At 47.8% G+C, this 19,899-nt stretch overlaps 3 protein-coding genes across 4 annotated transcripts; all 3 read right to left on the bottom strand.

Moving 5' to 3' along the window:
- Positions 1-757: 757 nt before the first annotated feature.
- On the bottom strand, positions 758-2,274 carry LOC133916833 (uncharacterized). Its single transcript, XM_062360694.1, has 4 exons — positions 1,843-2,274; positions 1,611-1,649; positions 1,094-1,178; positions 758-998 (listed from the first exon to the last, which is right to left on the bottom strand). Exons 1-4 carry the CDS (start codon positions 2,206-2,208, stop codon positions 916-918), a joined length of 573 nt encoding a protein of 190 aa, XP_062216678.1. The 5' UTR covers positions 2,209-2,274; the 3' UTR covers positions 758-915.
- A 9,995-nt stretch (positions 2,275-12,269) lies between these two features.
- Positions 12,270-14,778, bottom strand: LOC133916832 (uncharacterized). Of its 2 annotated transcripts, none has more exons than XM_062360693.1 (3): positions 14,612-14,778; positions 14,167-14,454; positions 12,270-12,659 (listed from the first exon to the last, which is right to left on the bottom strand). In XM_062360693.1, the coding sequence occupies exons 1-3, from the start codon at positions 14,627-14,629 to the stop codon at positions 12,612-12,614; spliced, it is 354 nt and encodes a 117-aa protein (XP_062216677.1). In that variant the 5' UTR covers positions 14,630-14,778; the 3' UTR covers positions 12,270-12,611. The 2 variants fall into 2 exon arrangements, with proteins under 2 accessions (XP_062216677.1, XP_062216676.1); XM_062360692.1 differs by having other exon boundaries at positions 14,167-14,457; positions 14,612-14,776.
- Positions 14,779-18,396: 3,618 nt separating this feature from the next.
- Positions 18,397-19,006, bottom strand: LOC133916831 (uncharacterized). The gene has a single exon (XM_062360691.1). The coding sequence runs from the start codon at positions 18,936-18,938 to the stop codon at positions 18,582-18,584; it is 357 nt and encodes a 118-aa protein (XP_062216675.1). The 5' UTR covers positions 18,939-19,006; the 3' UTR covers positions 18,397-18,581.
- Positions 19,007-19,899: the final 893 nt, after the last annotated feature.

The raw sequence follows: 19,899 nt of genomic DNA, 5'->3' as shown, positions 1-19,899 counted from the left end.
AGATCATACAACCCCATGCATCTTCATCCACTCATACATCTGTGGATACAAATGTTAGACCGATCAATTCATGTGGAAAGATTGCAGTATCTGGGTACACACTCCTACAAACAAAAGTATGTAGAAAAGTAAAAGAAATGGGCATAATTGTGATGTCACAATTAAAGCAAATGAATTGCTACATGTTTGAGAAGACCACACTTTCAAATTTGGGTATGGAATGTCAAAAGAATGATGCCTTAAATCAGGAGTTGGAATCTTTGGACATCTTCCTGTCAAGCACAACTAACTTGAAACAACTCATAGAACATTCCTGATAGTCAATCCTCGGAAAGTGGACGGCGATTGCAAAAGTTTCTCGAATACATGGTGATATCGATAAAGTATTTACAAAAATAATCAACCAGAATTTTATAAGTATATACGATACCACAAAACATTGAAACTGAACACACAACTTATCAGTTGTTATTTGTCAGGATCCCAACAAGTCGAACTGAACCATCACCCTAGGTACAGTTTGCACTGTCATTAGTGTTTCCAGATAAATCATACGATGATAAACTTTCCATGCTACAGATATTATGGACTAAAAAGAACAGGTATTTTCCTTGGGAGGTTGGGGACAATTGACCAGTGTAATCATCGTAAGGCTCACAATCCACACATGTTCAAATCTCGGAAAATCCAGACAAATAACCCACATAATCTGTGGTTTGTGGGAAGGGAATCGAACTAATGATCATTGACTCCAAAATAGCAGAATTATTTTCTCGGATAAATCACTTGAAGTATCAAGCTACACAATACAGACAGAATTGGACATATTTGACACAACCCTTAACCAAGCTGTTCCGCTCAGATTTCAGGCAACTACTTGAAATTGATTAGCATCACTCTTCAGATAAATATCCTTCATTGGATTTTACAGCCCCCTGAATCTGGCCCTCGCCGGACATTCCCATAGGCAGATAGTTCAACAAGATCCATATCCCGTCCTGCAGATACCAGAAAAGGTTACTTAGTAAGCTGAGTACCCGAATAACTAAATACTTCACTAAAACAAAGCCCGTTTAAGATAGATATCACTTACCAGAAACCCTACAATATGCACTTTTCTGTATGAGCTCGGATTTGGATACCTCAGTCTTGTTCCCTTTAGATCGATTCACTGTAGCCTGCAAGCAGGAATCTCTACATCAGTCATCAGATGTGTGCCGTGACTTGTAAAAACGTTCAGCACACTAATCATACTACTTGTCATATTGTTTTTCCAACAAGATCACACTGGCAAAGTGTTTCATTCACGCACAATTTAATTTACTATGTCAATAGTAAGTGAAAATCATAATCATGCTCCTACTCTGATTGGTCCGCCCCTGAATAAAGAAGCATGCTTACACGAATCACATGCAAACGAGTGGACATAGTATGGGAAGTTCAGTTTACACGAATCACATGCAAACGAGTGGACATAGTATGGGAAGTTCAGTTCCCATTATCTTGCTGTAAATTTGCACATTTTTGGATTAACAGAAGGCTGTTCGAATAATTCTCAAAACAACAATGACAAGAAGAGTGATTGAATAGCAGAATAGATATGCCTGTACCTGCAAAACCTGGCAATTCTCCAGTGTGCTCTTTCCGCCCTGTAAATTTAACAGGATCAGTGATATGCTGATACAAGTCACCACAAAACCACATACCATCTAAAAGCACTAAAATTATTCAAATGCTAGACGCTGCTGAGCCATGTAACATCAAAGCTGCTGTACTACTGTCCCGAAGCAAACAAACAGAAGAGGAGGGGGCTGGTTTACGATTTCAGTCGGGGGCTGATACCTTGGAGTAGGGGACGATGTGGTCGTAGTCGTGGCAGAGGCAGCCGGGGCATCCGACGAACTTGCGGAAGACGACGTTGCCGAGCTCGTCGCGGCGCCACCTCTCTGGGTCGCGCCCGGGCACTCGCTCCGCCTTCTCCCAGCACTGCTGCTTCACAGAGAACGGGAAGCTCCGCGGCTCCGAGGCCAACGGCGGCGGGGCCGTGAGGAGCAGCTCGTCCAGGTCGGCGGCGACCGCGGCGGCGGAGGTGGTGGTGGAGGAGGAGCGGGGGGAGGTCGGCCGAGCCGTGGCGCCGAAGGCCGGAGAAGGCGGCGGTGGCGGAGGCCGCTCGGGTCGGCGACGGCGCATCGGCTTCCGGCCCACCATTGCTACCTCGTCGACGAGCCGCGGTGCTGTGCTGCCGTGCAGGATGCAGCCTTCGGGTTTTTGAGAGACTGGCAAGTGGACCCTCTCCGGATAAGATAAGAGAGATCTCAAAAGTTTTCTCGTCTGAGTTTGAGGTTACGTTTGAAATCTAGTTTTTTAGACGAGTAAAGTTTTATCGACTCTTATTATTCTATTAAAACGGTATAAATATATAAGAGTTTATTTTTAGTTTTTTATAGCTCCAATGCACATGGTAAAAAAATAACAACATAAAAAAAGAAAATACAAAAGATCTAGCTCACGGGCTATGACATTTGGAATGTAGTTAATTTTAAAATTTTCAAAAATCAATTCAATCCTGATGTGAGAGTCAGGGTTGAGAAATTCTTCATAATTCAAATTCCAAAAAGCTACATGCTGCACTTTTTGTGTGACGTATTAAATAGCAGTGTTTATAATCTATATCATCAATTCAGCGCCCTATTTATTTCGCCAATTCCCTTTGCCGGAGGAGGGCACATGCTGCAGCGCCCGGCCGAGCGACTCTTGGTCAGGGGCGGGATCACGTGGAATCATAGGTGTATAGATATACATCCAAATATTAATAGAATTTTTTCTATATATTAATATATATTAAGTATTAGATAATAAGCAAAATAGTAATCTTATATGGTTGAATGTGGCCCAGCGCCCTAGTTGCCCATGCCTCACTCGGCCACCCATAGGCCAATGCTCTCATCTGACGGCCCAAGCCCACGTAGGCTCCTAGCCAGTTCCCACGTGACCAAGCCCATATGAACAGATCCGCATCTCGCGAAACCTAGAACTGAAATTATGGCAGACACAACGGCGACGTGGGCGCCAGCGCTGTAGGTGAGCACGATGTCGATGGCAGACTGTATGGAGATGGGCACCGAAGTAAATTCTATAGAATTACTATATCTATATCATGTATCTCGTGATATGATAGTTAGACTGAAAATGAGAGATAGTGAGTAGATACATGTTATTACAGAAGAAAAAAATCTTTTATAAGATCGAATTTACAGATACGACATCGACTGTGCGGACGCCAGGGTGAAGGCAGGCACGGCGTATGTGGCGGAGGAGGGCACGGCGTCGAGCGCGTCTCTGAAGCCAAGCTCAGCACGCTGGCCTCGTCCATCAGACTGCTGCCTCCGGTGGCAACTGTAGGATCTTCCGAAATAATACATGCGTTTTGATTTATAATCACATCAATTTATTTGCTTCCTCTTCTCCCCTGCTCTCTCCGTACATGCAAAGCTCTCCGTGTGTTTATTCTCTCCGGACTGGGCCAAAATGGAAATTCAGTTTTCCATTCTTAGATTCTGTTAAAACAATTAATGTTTCCTTTTGTTATACATGGGACTCATAAGTCATCTCACGAATAAACTGGTCAGATTAGTGTCGTTCTTTTCAAACAAGTTAACTATATACATTCGAAGTAGTAGAATATTAGATTGGAGAAAAAAGTTTTGTTTCGGTACTTCCTTTGGTCTGACTCTTATTGTAGAATACAAGGAGCAGAGCTAGCAGCTATCTTTTGCTTACTTCACATGTTTGTAATTGGAGGTGCTGATGCATCACATGAAAATTTGTAGCTTTATTCTTGCAACCAAGAAATTATATCGCAGATGCGAAGGGATGAGAGATTTAAATATGTGAAAAATCATATCTATCTTTCTATTAACCTTGTTGAAACAAAGAAAAGTGGTTGTTTTCAAGTTGTTTACAAGCTTCTCAAATAAGTATTTACTCTTTATGTAGTGACAATTAGTGTTAAGAGAGTGTTCTTTTAATGACTTATGTGAAGAATAAGCTAAAGAATAAAATGGAAAGTCAATACATGAATGATTTTTTGTTATATTTATTAAGCGAGACTTCTTTTTATAAGTTAAGATGATATCATCATAGCTGCCTTGCAAAAGACAAGGAACGGTAAAATTAAGTTGTAATTTTGATTTTTTTACTTCTTTTATAATATTATCTTGGATATTATCATTATTATGAATAATTTCTACTTGGAGTTTGAATTTTAACATTGTTTAATATTTATGGTTATAAAAAACTTAGCTATATATAATACCGTATGTACATCTAAATTTAAAAACTTGGTCCGCCACGACTCTCGGTGGGTGGGTAGTGGCCTGCATAGTCTTGTGGGTGGGATTGAGATCCTCTTATATTAGTGGATTTTAATGTCAGGGGTAGTTGGACAGTTTTGAGCCGTTCGATCGTAAACAGATATGAGGTCTGGTGATACAATATTTTGGTGAACAGTAGAATCGCTATAATATTGTGATAAACAGTTAAAATTCGGCACTGTACACCGTGAGATAACTGTAGCGCCTCTCAGATAACGTCGGAACAGATTTGGGATTTTTGTTACCGTAGGGGTTCGATTTTTTTTTAAGAAAAGGAAAAGCTAAACCCTGCCCATGACACGTTGTCCAGCCCAATGCAAAAGAGTGATCTGGTGCGGCCAGAGTTCCCGAGGCCTGCAGTGACCATGCAGAGGTGTGCTCTCCTCCCCAACGGTGCTTCATATTTTATTACTCAGGTATAAGTGAATTATTTATTTTTATTATCAGTTTAGTTTTTTTAACAAACTATTTGGCAAATAGTAGGCTCATAGGGTATTGCATCATGCCCATCGTCAGTCAGGTACCGCCTTTGCAGTTACTCAACAGCCTTTTGCAGTTACTCAACAGGCCGGTAGTACGATGCATTTCTCAACTTCTGTGTGCACTAGCACTACTTTCTTCATTTTTGAAAAGGGTGGAGGAGATGGCAAGATCATCGCCATTTGCACTGACGATCCAGATTTCCGCAATTTGCCCATTTCAGTGATCTCAACGAGCTCTCCCCTCACCACCTAGCCAGGATCCGCCGCTTCTTTGATAATTCCTACTCCGGTTGCTTCGATTTTCATCACACCAGTTCTTCAAAGCTCGGTCGGCGACACTTACAAGAGCTTCTGGATAACTGTTTTGCTATCTTTGCTTCCTTCTAGACACGAAAAATGCGAACCCGGTTGCTGTGAATGACCTCTTGCCAGGCATAAGTTCCCGTGAGACCATTCAGCATTCTGTGTAAGTAGTATTCTTCCGAAAATTGCTATTCTAGGATTGTTGCAAAATTATAAACTATGAAATCTTATCCACAATGCTGTTGTTCCAGGACCTTTATGACAACAGTAACAACCTGCAAAGTCTGAGGTCTGTGCCTAACAAAATGACGGGCATTCTAACATTTCAATAAGGAGCCTGTCGGAGGGTGAACTCATATCGCAGGGATCCCGAGAGACCCTTTTTTAGAGATTCGGCCGGGGGGATGATCCTGGAAAAGCTTGTTTGGAAAATAAGCGGGAACGGAAACAAATGCGATGGCTGGCGGGAGATGATTGCCCTAATGCGAGAAAAAGATGGGTGTACCGGGGTTTAGACAGGTTCGGGCCGCACGGAGGCGTAACACCCTACTCCTGTGTGAGCGCTATATTTATCCTTGAAGTGAATTCTTCAAGGATGTATCTGGTTCTAAGGGGAGAGCCGTTTACAAAGAGCTTGAGGCTCTCGTGTTCTAGCTTGGCTTGAGCTGGTTCGAGCGTCTGCGTCCTCTTCTTCACACACTTTCGATTCCTTCGGTCTTGTTCGTCGGGGGGTCCTCTCTTTTTTAGTGTTCTCCATCCTTTTCTTTTATAGGCGCGCCGACCTCAACATATCCTGAATGGGAAAGAGGGGATGCGAATGTCAAGGTGCCACGGAAAAAGGCGTAATCATTTCATCTCGACGAAGTGACAGGGGCGGTGGAGAAATGCGGCGCGCATCCGACCACCCGCCACTGTGGAAGCCCTCGGGTGCCATAAAGGGGGCCCGCCGGGCAGCCTCAGATGTGTCCGGGGCGCCCATCCTGTCTTATTCTTCCGCCATGGCAGGGTGGCAGACGGAGCACTTCGATCTTGGCAACGTTATCCCGAGGCACCCGGATGAAACGGGACGGGACCCGTGCATTTAATGGACCCACGCCCCCCCCCCCTCCTGCCAGTGCATGGCAGGGTCTGACACTGGGGCGTGGGCAGCTGAGAATGTCAGGATGTCAGGCCGCGCGTGCCTATTAAATGCGGCATTGGGCCTTTGACTGGATGACACCCTGACGACGGGACCCTTCGGGTCGTCGAATGATCTTGCGCGAACCTTCGGGGAACCGAGTCCTCGGGGGCTGCCATGTGCAGCCCCGAGCACTCTCCCCCGAGTACTTGAGTGGGACCTTCGGGGCACCGAGTCCTCGGGGGCTGCCACGTGCAGCCCCGAGCACTCTCTCCCGAGCACTTCGGTGGGACCTTCGGGGCACCGAGTCCTCGGGGGCTGCCACGTGCAGCCCCGAGCACTCTCTCCCGAGCACTTCGGTGGGACCTTCGGGGCACCGAGTCCTCGGGGGCTGCCACGTGCAGCCCCGAGCACTCTCTCCCGAGCACTTCGGTGGGACCTTCGGGGCACCGAGTCCTCGGGGGCTGCCACGTGCAGCCCCGAGCACTCTCTCCCGAGCACTTCGGTGGGACCTTCGGGGCACCGAGTCCTCGGGGGCTGCCACGTGCAGCCCCGAGTACTCTCTCCCGAGCACTTCCTTCTTGGTATTTGGGCTCTGCGGATCATCGGGGAACTAGGGTGCTCGGGAACCAGAGGCGGCGGCCCCGAGCACCTTCTCCCGGGACTTAGCTTCTTCTTACCTTGCAGGGTGGTGACATGTGGTGGATGGCCGGCCTGGCCTCGGGACTTAGGGACCCCTGGTTCTGAATACACCGACAGTAGCCCCCGGGCCCGTTGGTAGCCGATGGGACGGAGACTGCGAATGGGCCCTTCGTCGCGACCGAGGCCAAGGCTGGCGCGGATGCCATGTGGCAAGCTTTCGAGAGGTGGCCCAGCAGGAGGATGCGTTGGCCCGGCGGGAGAATGAGCTGAGTCGCCGAGAAGGCGAACTGAGTCGCCGAGAGGGCGAAGCTGCTGCTGCGTCGGCCGCCGCGGCTACCAGGGCGGAGGAGAACGCGAAGCATGAGGCGGAACTGGCCGAGCGCGAACGCGCCTTGTCCGAGATGGTGGCCAAGACGAAGCAGGCTGCCGCCCCCACCACGACTGGCGGTTCTTCCGGTCCGGCCGGGGACCAGGGACTCGAGGCACAGCTGCGGGCCGCCAAGGAGAAGCTCGAGTCCTCTTTTGTCTCGCGGGTCAACCTCGAGCATATGCTGGAGGACATACTCTGGCGGATGCGACGGGCCGTGGAGAAGGGTGGTCTTGGACGGCTTGTCGACGACACGAAGGGTGATGGCCCCGCACGACAAGTGTTGGGGCTGCAGCAGGTCTGCGAGCGCCTCGAGACCCTGCCTTGGGCGGTCCAGGAACTCGCCGCCCGGGAGGGACGTGGCTTGGCGCATGCAGTGGTCGAGCACGTCCTGGCCTGCTACCGAAGCAGGGACCCGAACTTCCCACTGGAGCCGGCGCGGGAGGGAGTGGTCGAGGCTGAGGGGGAGGCTGCCCGGGCAGCGGTCCGGAGTACCACCGCCGAGGTGGCGGGCGGCTTCAGGCGAGAGGTGCCGCCGCCGCCAGTCCCCGGGGATGACTCAGAGGATTCAGCCGACGCCTCTGCCGCCGACTAGATCTTTTGTAGCCTCTTTTCTTTTGTTGTAGATGTAGGAGTGAACCCTTAGAAAATGCCTTGGAAATATCCTGTGAATATTAAATGGCTGTTTTTCCCTGGGCTCGCAACTCCAGTTTCTCTGTGTGTTCGATGCTTCTTCCGATGTTTTACTTCGAAGTCCCGGGGAGTACTCAGTCGGGCCGTTCCCGACCTTCCCGTCCCCGAGGATGAAGTTGTCTTGATTGCTGTTGCTGGCACAGTTGGCCTTCAAGCTCTCACGAATCCGCATCGCCTAAGTTAAGAACAAAGACACAGACTTCCTTGCCCGGGAGATGGATCGATCCCGCTCGGAACACGCCGTGCCTGATGAGCACTTTTTCACTTTGCGACCACTCAGTTAGTAGAAGGGAGACGCGTGCGGGCGAGAATGTGACCAAGAGTCCTCGTGGTCCGGTGGTGCCCGGGCTTTAAACGGGCCAGGCCGAGCACTGACAGCCCGCCCCCGAGACCTGAGCTCCGGACTACCCGAGCAGCTCGAGCGATAGGATTACCCAGGGCACCCGAGGACTCGGTAGTGCTCGGGGTCCTTAAAAGCGGACCGAACACCACGACCACCACGAAGGGCTTCGGTCAGACGTTATCGCAAGCACGCTACTCTTTTCTGCAGACCGTTCTGTCGTTCTGGAAAAAAGTAGTCACGCGGCAGGGTTTTGCGTGCGAGGAGGCCACCTCGCCGAACAGATTAAACCGCGAGAGCCCCCGAGAGTGACTCGAGGACATAAATTTACTTAAAGCAGACTTGTCTGAATATAACCACTCACCGGACAGCTGTCGGCCTTCCGGCTCATCGATCCAGGAGGGATGTGCTTCTGAGCTCGGGTGCCCGGGGACTCGATTCTTTTAACGGAGCACCTGAGTGCCCAGAGGCATACGAGGCTCCCAGGGTCGGGTGATCTCGACCACCCATGCCTAAGCGGTAGGACCGCCCGAGGACCCTGGAGCCGACGAGAGACCGGGGCATTGAAGCCCTCGCGGTCGAGCTGCTCGTGATCGCCAGCCTGTGACTTAAGAGAAAAAATAGGATTTCTTTGTCTGGTGCGCTCTGTCAGTGCGGTACTTGCTATAGACTGCTCTCGTTTTCGACCCGAGACCTCTCAAATACCCAAACCGGTGGACAAGAGCGGTCAGAGGCATAACCCAGAGGTCCTATGGTTTGGTGGTGCCCGGGTATGACAGACCAGACCGAGCACCGACAGCCCGCTCCGGGGGCCCGAGCTCCGGACTACTCCAGCAGCTCGAGCGATGGGATTACCCGGAGCACCCCGAAACTCGGTAGTACCCGGGAGCCTGTCACGACACCGAACACCACAGCCTACCATGGCGGACGTAAGTCAGTAGCGACTGCTCACATGCATACCGATCGGGATTCTTTTGTCAGCGGGGAAAAAAGAGAGAGAGCGGACTTTTTCTCGCACAACCGAGCTCCTCACCAGACAGATTAAACATACGGAATCCAGAAAAAGTATTTTGACATAGCGATTGCTTATTGAAATACTTAATGTGTAATATTTACAAGGTTGGGCGACAACGACTTACCCCACGGGGCGAAGCCTTCAGACTGCTCGGGCGGGGAGAAACCCCCGGCCTTGCTGACCTGAGCCGCGAGCACGACCATCTACGGGTAGAAGCGTCGGAGATGCTCGATGTTCCACGGATTCGGGAGTGGCTGTCCTTCCTCCGTCGCCAACCTGAAAGAACCTCGAGAGACGGCGCTCCGCCTGGAGACCCCTCGGCCCGTGCGGGTGTTGCCCGTTGAGGAGCCGGCTCTGGCGGCACCATGCTGAGAAGTGGCGCGAGGACTCCCGGCCTGCACCTGGCGACGAGCAGTGCCGACCAAAGCGACGACATCTTGTATCCACCGGCCTTCCGGAGTGTTTGGCGTGGCCTGAACGGGCGGGTGCCTGAGGAGAGCATGTGCTGCAAGCAGCGCGCTTCCTGGGCTGGCCTCGCTGAAAGCGACCCTGCGCCGAGGTGGCACCCGACGTGGTCCAGAGGCGGACCTAGCGGCCGGGGATCCGACCACCTGCTGGGGGTCGGAAAGTACGTCAGCAGCGGCGGCGGCGGCCCTGCTGGGCCCAGCGCCTTGATCCCCTTGCGCGGGAAAAACCGCGCACGTGGATGGCGGCTGCCGCTGGTATGCAGCAGCGACGGGGCTCTCTCGGTCGTCGGGCAACGCTCCGTCACTGGAAGTGGAGCCGGAACGCTGGAGACGGTGCCCGCCGGCCATCTTTTCTTGGGGAAAAAAAAGTGAAAACAAACAATCCAGGGATACTCCCCCCTACCTGGCGCGCCAGCTGTCGGAGGGTGAACTCATGTCGCAGGGATCCCGAGAGACCCCTTTTTAGAGATTCGGCCGGGGGGATGATCCTGGAAAAGCTTGTTTGGAAAATAAGCGGGAACGGAAACAAATGCGATGGCTGGCGGGAGATGATTGCCCTAATGCGAGGAAAAGATGGGTGCACCGGGGTTTAGACAGGTTCTGGCCGCACGGAGGCGTAACACCCTACTCCTGTGTGAGCGCTATATTTATCCTTGAAGTGAATTCTTCAAGGATGTATCTGGTTCTAAGGGGAGAGCCGTTTACAAAGAGCTTGAGGCTCTCGTGTTCTAGCTTGGCTTGAGCTGGTTCGAGCGTCTGCGTCCTCTTCTTCACACACTTTCGGTTCCTTCGGTCTTGTTCGTCGGGGGGTCCTCTCTTTTTTAGTGTTCTCCATCCTTTCCTTTTATAGGCGCGCCGACCTCAACATATCCTGAATGGGAAAGAGGGGATGCGAATGTCAAGGTGCCACGGAGAAAGGCGTAATCATTTCATCTCGACGAAGTGACAGGGGCGGTGGAGAAATGCGGCGCGCATCCGATCACCCGTCACTGTGGAAGCCCTCGGGTGCCATTAAGGGGGCCCGCCGGGCAGCCTCAGATGTGTCCGGGGCGCCCATCCTGTCTTATTCTTCCGCCATGGCAGGGTGGCAGACGGAGCACTTCGATCTTGGCAACGTTATCCCGAGGCACCCGGATGAAACGGGACGGGACCCGTGCATTTAATGGACCCACGCCCCCCCTCCTGCCAGTGCATGGCAGGGTCTGACACTGGGGCGTGGGCAGCTGAGAATGTCAGGATGTCAGGCCGCGCGTGCTTATTAAATGCGGCATTGGGCCTTTGACTGGATGACACCCTGACGACGGGACCCTTCGGGTCGTCGAATGATCTTGCGCGAACCTTCGGGGAACCGAGTCCTCGGGGGCTGCCACGTGCAGCCCCGAGCACTCTCCCCCGAGTACTTGAGTGGGACCTTCGGGGCACCGAGTCCTCGGGGGCTGCCACGTGCAGCCCCGAGCACTCTCTCCCGAGCACTTCGGTGGGACCTTCGGGGCACCGAGTCCTCGGGGGCTGCCACGTGCAGCCCCGAGCACTCTCTCCCGAGCACTTCGGTGGGACCTTCGGGGCACCGAGTCCTCGGGGGCTGCCACGTGCAGCCCCGAGCACTTTCTCCCGAGCACTTACTTCTTGGTATTTGGGCTCTGCGGATCATCGGGGAACTAGGGTGCTCGGGAACCAGAGGCGGCGGCCCCGAGCACCTTCTCCCGGGACTTAGCTTCTTTTTTCCTTGCAGGGTGGTGACATGTGGTGGATGGCCGGTCTGGCCTCGAGACTTAGGGACCCCTGTTTCTGAATACCGACAGAGCCAGTTTACGTTTTCTTTTTAATCAGGTAGTGATAGCTTTTGCTGTAACAGGCTTCTGGAAAAAAAAACTATTTGAATCTGTTGTTTTGAACCTTGAAGACTGTAGCATGGCATTGGTTCAGTACACAGGGTAGTTTATTTTGTGTGCTGTGCTTCATTTCGACCATTGTTTCAGCAATTTTTTGCTCCACGTTCGGATATAATTGCACCATTTGCATATGTAACTCTTTTTTTTCATCATTTCTGGAAAATTACAGTTTCAGTACAACTACTGCGTGTTAACCGTGTTTCAAATAAACAAAATCGATTCAGAATGTACGATTTACCATCTCCAACACAACACTGAAGAATGTGGCATAATAGTTACCAGCCCTTCTGTTGTCGACTTTCAGTATCATATGCTCCAAAGCAAAACATGGAAAATTAACTAGAACCACAAAACAGATAAGACATTGGTTCTGAATTCTTAGTCTTCAAAATTTCATTCGTTAGTTCCTTTCGGCGAAAGGGCACGCTGAGAAAATGTTCTGATACTGGACGAGCTTTTCTGCTCACATGGAAATAAACTGTACTATTCTCACAAGGAATTTGTTCCTTCTAACCGAGATTTCAAATTTCAGTTCTTGACAAAGATGCACCCACAAAAGAGAGAAAATGAGAGGGAAAAGAGATGAGTTGTTTGTTCTTTCTATATTTCTCCGATCATGATTACAAAAACCAATCCAAATGAAGCATCGGCCTCAATCATACAAAAAGACGGAGTAGATGCCAATCCTCCCTCCAATATATTACAAGGTAAATTGTGCCGCAAGTCGCAAGCAAATCGATGATGAAATGTACAAAGAGACCTTTGTTTACCTCACAAATCGTTTTGTTCTTCATAAAGACCGACTGAGTAGCCATCAGAACGAATATATTACACATTTTTGGATACTTAACAAAACCAAAACCTAATTGCTCAGTTGTTTTGTGCTGTGACACAACACAGGCAGTGGCGGCAGTTCTTCTTCAGACCTTGATACAGCACTGGAAGTAGCTCAGAAACTTCTTTCCTCCCTACATCAACAATGTCAGGTTAGTAACCACAAATATGGATCAATGTTATATAACAAAATGTCTGATACATAGTGAAGTAAAAGTTCAAAGTGCAATTTTTTGAGATTCAGTTAATCACACAGTTTCATATCTGAGTATCTGATGCTTGTTAAATTATGTCTCGTGAGAGGAAATCTCCGACTTTTGGAAACAAGCTAAGCAACAAAGTAAGAAAAAGAGAATTGTATGAAGATGCCAGCAAGCTGTAGCAAATATCCTAGGTTGTTGGCAACTAATTTTTATCACAGCTACAACCTGAGAGCTCCTCTCAACTGACCCAACCCATTATTAGTTTTCCTAAGATTCCCCTATGGACAGTGACACAATTAATATCAGCGCAGATTTTGAAGGTGCATATAGATATGGAGCGTATGACTGTTAAGAAAATAAGATGACTCGTCCTTGCCAATCAGTTATTACAAAGAATAATCCATAGAGTTGTAATGAGTGTTTCAGATTATTCCTCTAAACCCTTCATTCAGAAGGTGTTTCAGATTTTTAATGCGTACTGCTCTTGTGCCTACATTTTTTTACAATTTACAACATATGCTAATACTTAAGAGGAATCATCAGGGAGACACAGAGTTGCAAATGCTATCAGCGTATAGAAGCTGTAATGAGCCCATTTGACTCCATTGCTCTTCTTATCCTATCCTCAGAGTTATTAGAGGCGAATATTTAACTAGTACCCTAATTCCAATACGATGGTACTACCACTTGCAGATGCAAGTTGCCGTCCTCCCCACATTCAAATGCTCAGCTCCACCGTCCACGTAAAATTATCCATGCTTTGCAATATGAGTTTGACCCTGAAACCTCAAGCGGCTGCCGTTTGGTATGACTTCGCCACTAAGAAATCAACTAGCAAAACTATTATACCATCTCGAGAATCTGTTTCAGCGAGACAGCAATTAGGAAACCGAGGGGCTGTTTGGTTTTTTCCCCCAACAGGCCGATGGGGATATGCCGCTCGTGAAGAGGAAAGAAGAGTTGACGGGTGGAGTCTATTTGTCGGTGATACTCTAGAATAACATCTAGAGAATAAGGTATTAGATGTTCGTTATAGATAAAAGAGATTTATAGAGAATTTTTTAGATATGACTCCTTATACGAGGATATTGGATGCTAAGTGTTGCAATGCAGTACGTTCCAAGAACTGGTTTTGCCACTTGCTAGTTTTACTCCACTGTCCCCTGTGATTATTTGACTCGTCCGGACTAGTTTATTTAAGTTTGTACTTTTGTACTCCTGTCACATGATAGAAAGATCAAATCTTTGCACTAGTGAATACTCGGCGCTTCACCTAAGATCAGACGAATAGAAATGTAAGTATCTTGAATTTGCATGAAAAATAAAAAGATGTCTTTAATTTGTGATTCTCAAATGTCGGATGGGATTCAACCGTTTGGTGACAAATATGAGCGAAGTGATGAAGTCGGCCATTACGCATAGAGGAAGGAGAGCTTACGGTTGGGGAGTGGTCGCGGCCGTGGAGAGGCCGGCGGTGGTCTTCAGCCGGGCGGCCGAGCTTGGGCTGGGCCTTGGGCTGCGCCGTGTTGCGCTCCTGTTGGGATGGGGGGAGGGCGTCCTCGCCGCCGAGGCTGGCGCGGGAGAGCTCCTTCTTGTTCTGCTTGCGCATCTCGCGGATCTTGGAGAAGTCCATGGAGTAGTCCGGCAACGCGCCGTTCTTCATGCCCCAGTCCCCGAACGCCGGCACCGTCATCCACCCGTTCGCGCCCGCGGCCTCCTGTCCCCGCTGCTGCACGCACGCACGCACGCAAAGCAGTGAGAACGAATTCATGGATGGATCGCGACAGGAATCAGCTGCTGGATTCCTCAAGAAACCATGAAACAAGAAGGATTTGTGCATGGGAAGGCTAGTATGGTGAAGGATTCAGGGAGATGGAAATTACCTCCTTCAGGTTCTCCATGGATGCTCTCTCTTTCCCTCCCTCCCTGTCGTCTTCTACTGCCTCTGAAGCTGTGAAGCAAATTCAGCAGTCACGCAGCAACAGTGCTGGACTTGTCTTTCAGAGGCACGCACAGTGTGGAGAGAGGGGCCGGAGAGGAGGGAGAGAGCTAGAGCTGCACATTATATAGGCTGACAAGGCCAAAAAGAAATACTAATCCCAGCTGGTATCGAGCTAACAGTGGGTGCCCACTCTAGACTTAGCGGCTAATCTTCCCGCTAAGCTCTCCATTACTTTGGTTTATCAGTGCCGTGAGAGAGTTGCACTGACATGCTCTGCTGTGCCCGTTGCACACCACGCGTCTGCAAAGGCCACAGCTGGTGACTGGTATCTGGGCCCACAAACCCGTGAGCAGTGACTCACCCGTTGTTTCCGGAAGCAAAGGATTGTGATTGGTTGGGAAGAAAAAATCCGCGACTCCGTGTGGCCAGCTCAGTGCAGTTTGTACCCTGAAAAGGAGATGCAAAATTCAGTGGATCATCCGTCCAGCCCAACGCCATTGTTAATTGGAGGCGACAGAGTTCATCTTTTCTTCTCTCACTCCATGGCTGCAACTTGCAAGGAAATGAAAGCATGTGTCTTGTCCTGCCCGCTGTCCACATCTCCCAGGCGGCTAGGCCTACTTCCTCTCGATTATATGCAGTGATGCAGGTTTCAGAGAGTCAATTTTCCCCGTGAAGTTCTTGGCAAGAGAGCGCAGGGGTTTCAGAGTTTCAGATACTTGCCAAAGTTCTCGGCACCAGCGTGCAACTTGTCATTGGAAGGGTTTTCATCATCTGGAGTTCCCAGACATGCATAACAAATATTTTGGAGCAGTCATGCAAGAGTGGTGGACACCTGTGATTGAAGCATATCAGGTGATACTTTTCTGCTGGATGCATGTAGACTTTACAGTTAAGAACTAGGGTTCCAATGGCACCAGACTGGTGTACCTCCTTTTTTAAAACAGGAATTCTGTGGTTTAGTTGGTTGGGAACAGAAGATGCTCAGAGAACACTAAATGTCCCCATGGATGAGTAGAATATTTCAGCTCTTTTTCTAGGTCTACCTGACGCAACAATATACAATACCAGTACAAGTTTCGTGGGTAATATGCCAAAATGATGTTTGAACAAGAGTTAGGTCTCGTTTGGTAGAGTTTTGTGAGTTGATTTCGTGCTGAAATCACTCCCAGCGTTGCCAAACGGGCGCGAACGGATAATGAATCTTTTTTTTTTAAGTACAAACCAAATTGGCCTAGTAATGAATCTTTTTCTTAGTACAAACCAAATTGGCCTAGTAATGAATCTGAATTGAAGTTGTGTCTTAACCTGTCTGGTGGTTAGAGAAACATTACAAATGGTTATTCTAAAGAACATTCTTTTCTGCAGCAAACTACTCTGGTTGGTACCAATAGTAACTTCTGATTAGGATGCCTCTCACCCCTACCCCCAAAAAATAGTGCTTAGGAGAATATTATCCAAGCTATATATGTTTGGACCTCAGGTAGCTCATGATGTGACCTCTGGTAGAATCAAGATAGATAACTAGAGAGCGTGAATATACGTTTTTATAAATTTTTTACAAAATAGATGATCTACTCTTTATTTACCTAACGCTCATAAAAAACGGACAAATAGAAACATAAACTTTAGAGAGACAAAACGAGAAAGAAAATTTCAAGCCAGCATAACTCTACCGATGGAATATAAACCATATGCTCTATTCAGAATCATTTCATGTGCCTTTGTGCACAAAAAATTGAAACTTGAATGAAGAACAAAGCAAGAAGACAGTCGCCGAAAGAAGCAACTCTCTAAGTTGATAGTCTAGAGACAAGAGGATTCAAGACGCTCTTAAATACATAAGTATATAAACGTTTATGCCTCTAGCAACCAGAAAAATTACTTCACAAAGGTAAAAAAAACTACATGTCAAAAAAAAAAGAAAATCAAAATGCAAAAAAGAAAACGTGCAAACCTGAAGGGGACTAATAGAGTGAGACTAGAAGGATGAGAATTCAAACATATGAAAAACATAAACTTCATTATTCAAAGAGGTTAATCCTATTTTAGACGGATTATAAGAATTTTTCTCTCAAAAACTCTCACATATTACATAGACTAAGCAATCATCTTCATCTCTTCTAAAACCCTAGCACTAGGCTCTCAAATAGGTGACATATGAGGCTTAAGTGGCTGGTTCAAACTCACCTATAACCCTATCCCTATATTTATAGGCCTAGAAAATTTGACCATTAAATTTTTTAGTTTACTACCAAAATACCTCTCTCTTATAGTACATTAATACTTGCCATAAAAGGTATTTTGGTCTATTTTTTCCTTCGTCCATAGAACGATCATAGTGCATTCATGACTTAACTTTGCATTGACACAGGCTTTATGATTATACCACATATTCCTCCAATCCTCCCACGATTTTGAGTTTCAATTATGAAATCCTCTGCACGTTTCTCAAAGCGTGACTCATCACTTGCTTAAGCCTTAAGCAAGCACTCTGATATCGACGCATGTATTCCATCTTGCGATCCTAACCGTCGGCAAGTCTCTCCCGCTCCCGATCTCTCAGACCGTCTTGTCATTTTCACCGGTATCCCTTTTACTTAACTTTGTCAATACGTCGTCTTTATCCTCCGTTTCATATTTTGCTTGATATCCACGTGTACAGCTAGGATCACTTTTAACTCTGTCTGGCCTCCTTGATCGTCCGACATCAAACACCTCCTTAGCTCCAATCACCTGCCGTTGACAACCAAGTTGCATCCATCACTTGCACACCATGAGATAAACAAACATATTTCTCTAACTCTAACTCCAATTAGTCTATAATCAAAATACTCAAACCAAGGTCAAGCAATCCAAAACACGACAAACCAAATCGATAAACTTATCGATCACTTATCATGTATAAACTAAAGTATATTTTAACTTGGTTTTTTTTACCAATATCATAAACAAGAGCTAGGTGTGGAATGAACATGAGTTAGATGTGCAAATAGGGCAGCTTTTGCTGAAAATTTTAACCAGATGATATGATCGATGATTGTACAACAAAAGGAGGAATCTGCAAGGACTTCTACTGCCTCCTTAGCTGTTAATATAACTGGATTACCAAATGGTGGAAATCTGAAGATTGCCAACAAAACAAGCAGACGTTTCTCTGACATTTCTGGGTCCGTCACTCCGCCCGCGATATCTTTCTGAATTGTTTATGAAACGATAAACATGCTTTGATGCCAATACATAATTGCAATAGCTGGAGTCTGATGTATACACCAAAGGATGTGATTACCCAGAAGTAACGAGCCCATTTCTTTTCTCTCGTCAGGCCCACAATCTTGTCGGGATGTTTCAATTTCTGTGCATTTTTTTGTTAGGTAGTCAACAGTTGGATCACCATATCGTGAGAAAGAAATGGTCAAGACATTTGAGTTGGTGGACGGCATGTTCAGAGTTCAGACAACAGCTGATAGCTTATTGTATACAGATTGCGATCAAACTACTACGTGTTTTTGTTTACCAAAATTGAGTGAAAATGACCAGAACGAAACTCTGTTCCTTCCAAAAAAAGAAAATCCCTTCCTAAATCCTGATTGCGGTGCATGTTTGATAACGTCTTGTTGTAAATGATCAAGAATTCAGAGAAAGAGAAACAGAGTTACTGAAGCTGATCAGCTAAGCTTCAGAAGGTTACCCGCACAAAGTAGTAACCAAAGAACTGCAATAGAGTCAGAAAATGGCTATCAACCAAGTCTTCACTATTTCCAGTTTTCCATTGCCAACAGTATCATTGTACCAATTGATCATCAATATGCACATTAGCATAATAATAATAAGAGGAAGAGCGAAAAAACAAAAGAGAAACGATCAAGAAATCAGGAGCCGCATGCAAGGACGGGCAGGAAGGACCAGAATCACGCGTCCTGGGAGTAGAAGTCGATGATTTCCTTGAGGTCGAGCTGCAGGAGCTGCGAGACGGACCGCCCGTCGCAGGCGAGCCAGAGGATGTGCTCGAACAGGATGGCGTCGACGTCAACGAAGATGGCCCTGCCCCTCCGCTCCTCCTTTCTCGCCACCGTCTCCAGGAGCACCCGGAACGGGTAGGAGTCGAGCACGAGCTGGTCCACCGAGAACATCCGCCGCTCCTTCCCGACCACGACCGTCGCCAGAGACGGTCCCGCGGCGTTGCCGGGCTCTTCGTCGAGGGGGCGGTAGCCGAGGCGGGAGTGCAAGGTCGACGGCCACCGAAGGAAGGCGCAGCAGCCGGCCATGGCGATGGCGAGGCGGTCGAGGACGTGCTCCTTGCTCTGTTTCTTGGCCTCCTCTGGTTCTCGGGACGTAGAAGGTTGGAGAGCAGCGAACTAGTTTATACTGAGACAGGAAGGTTGAACGAACCGTTGGAGCGATTTTGCAAATGGAACCCGGTGCTTCTAAAATCATTCAATACATTATGCTCCTTTAGTCTAAAATAAATATTATTTTAACTTAGTTATAAATTATTTTTCATATATTAAGTTTGGATACTTAAAAAATAACACAGATAAATTTATTTTAAAAATACTTTCATAATAATATATTTTATTAATATATAAAAATAAAAATAAAAAATAAATTTGTATTTTAAGAAATATCTATATCTAAAACGACCTTTATTCAGAACCGGGGAGTATATGAGTTAAAAACAATACTAGTTTAGATGTTTTCTCTGATAACCAGGAAGTAAGGGGTCTCGTTGCAAAATAGTCCCTCCATTCATCCATTGGATGCTACTATGCTAGCTTTATCTTGGGACTGCCGTTGGGTTGGGCCCGGCCAGGCTGAGAGCAGATCATGGAGAGGGACATGCCGCGCTTCCTTGGATCACGTCTCCGTGTCCGCCACTCGGTTTTGCTTCGTTGTTTCCACTCGAGCCCGTCTGACTTGGCTCGCTCACCTCATCGTCTCAGGATCTCTCTCACTCCATGTTCACAGAAGCGTATGAGATGCGAAGCTTTTGGCCTTGCCGGAACAGAGACGATGCATTTCTTTCACTTCACCGGCTACTCGATCAAAAGGCAGAAGATTTCTCTCCGCCGAGCTCAGCTGAGCACGGGGGCACGGTCAGCGCGGATGGCGCCGAGCCGAGCTGACGACTCCACGCCGTACGCGGTACAGAAGCGGACTCCACGTCACGTGGTAGCGGTGTTATGCGGAAATAAATATTTTAGGATCCAATCTTATAAAAAAAATTCT

This window comes from Phragmites australis, chromosome 4, assembly GCF_958298935.1.
Source record: "Phragmites australis chromosome 4, lpPhrAust1.1, whole genome shotgun sequence".
Classification (NCBI taxonomy): Eukaryota; Viridiplantae; Streptophyta; class Magnoliopsida; order Poales; family Poaceae; genus Phragmites; species Phragmites australis.
Note: the sequence above shows the minus strand (reverse complement) of the source record. Positions and strands in the feature narration are given on the sequence as shown.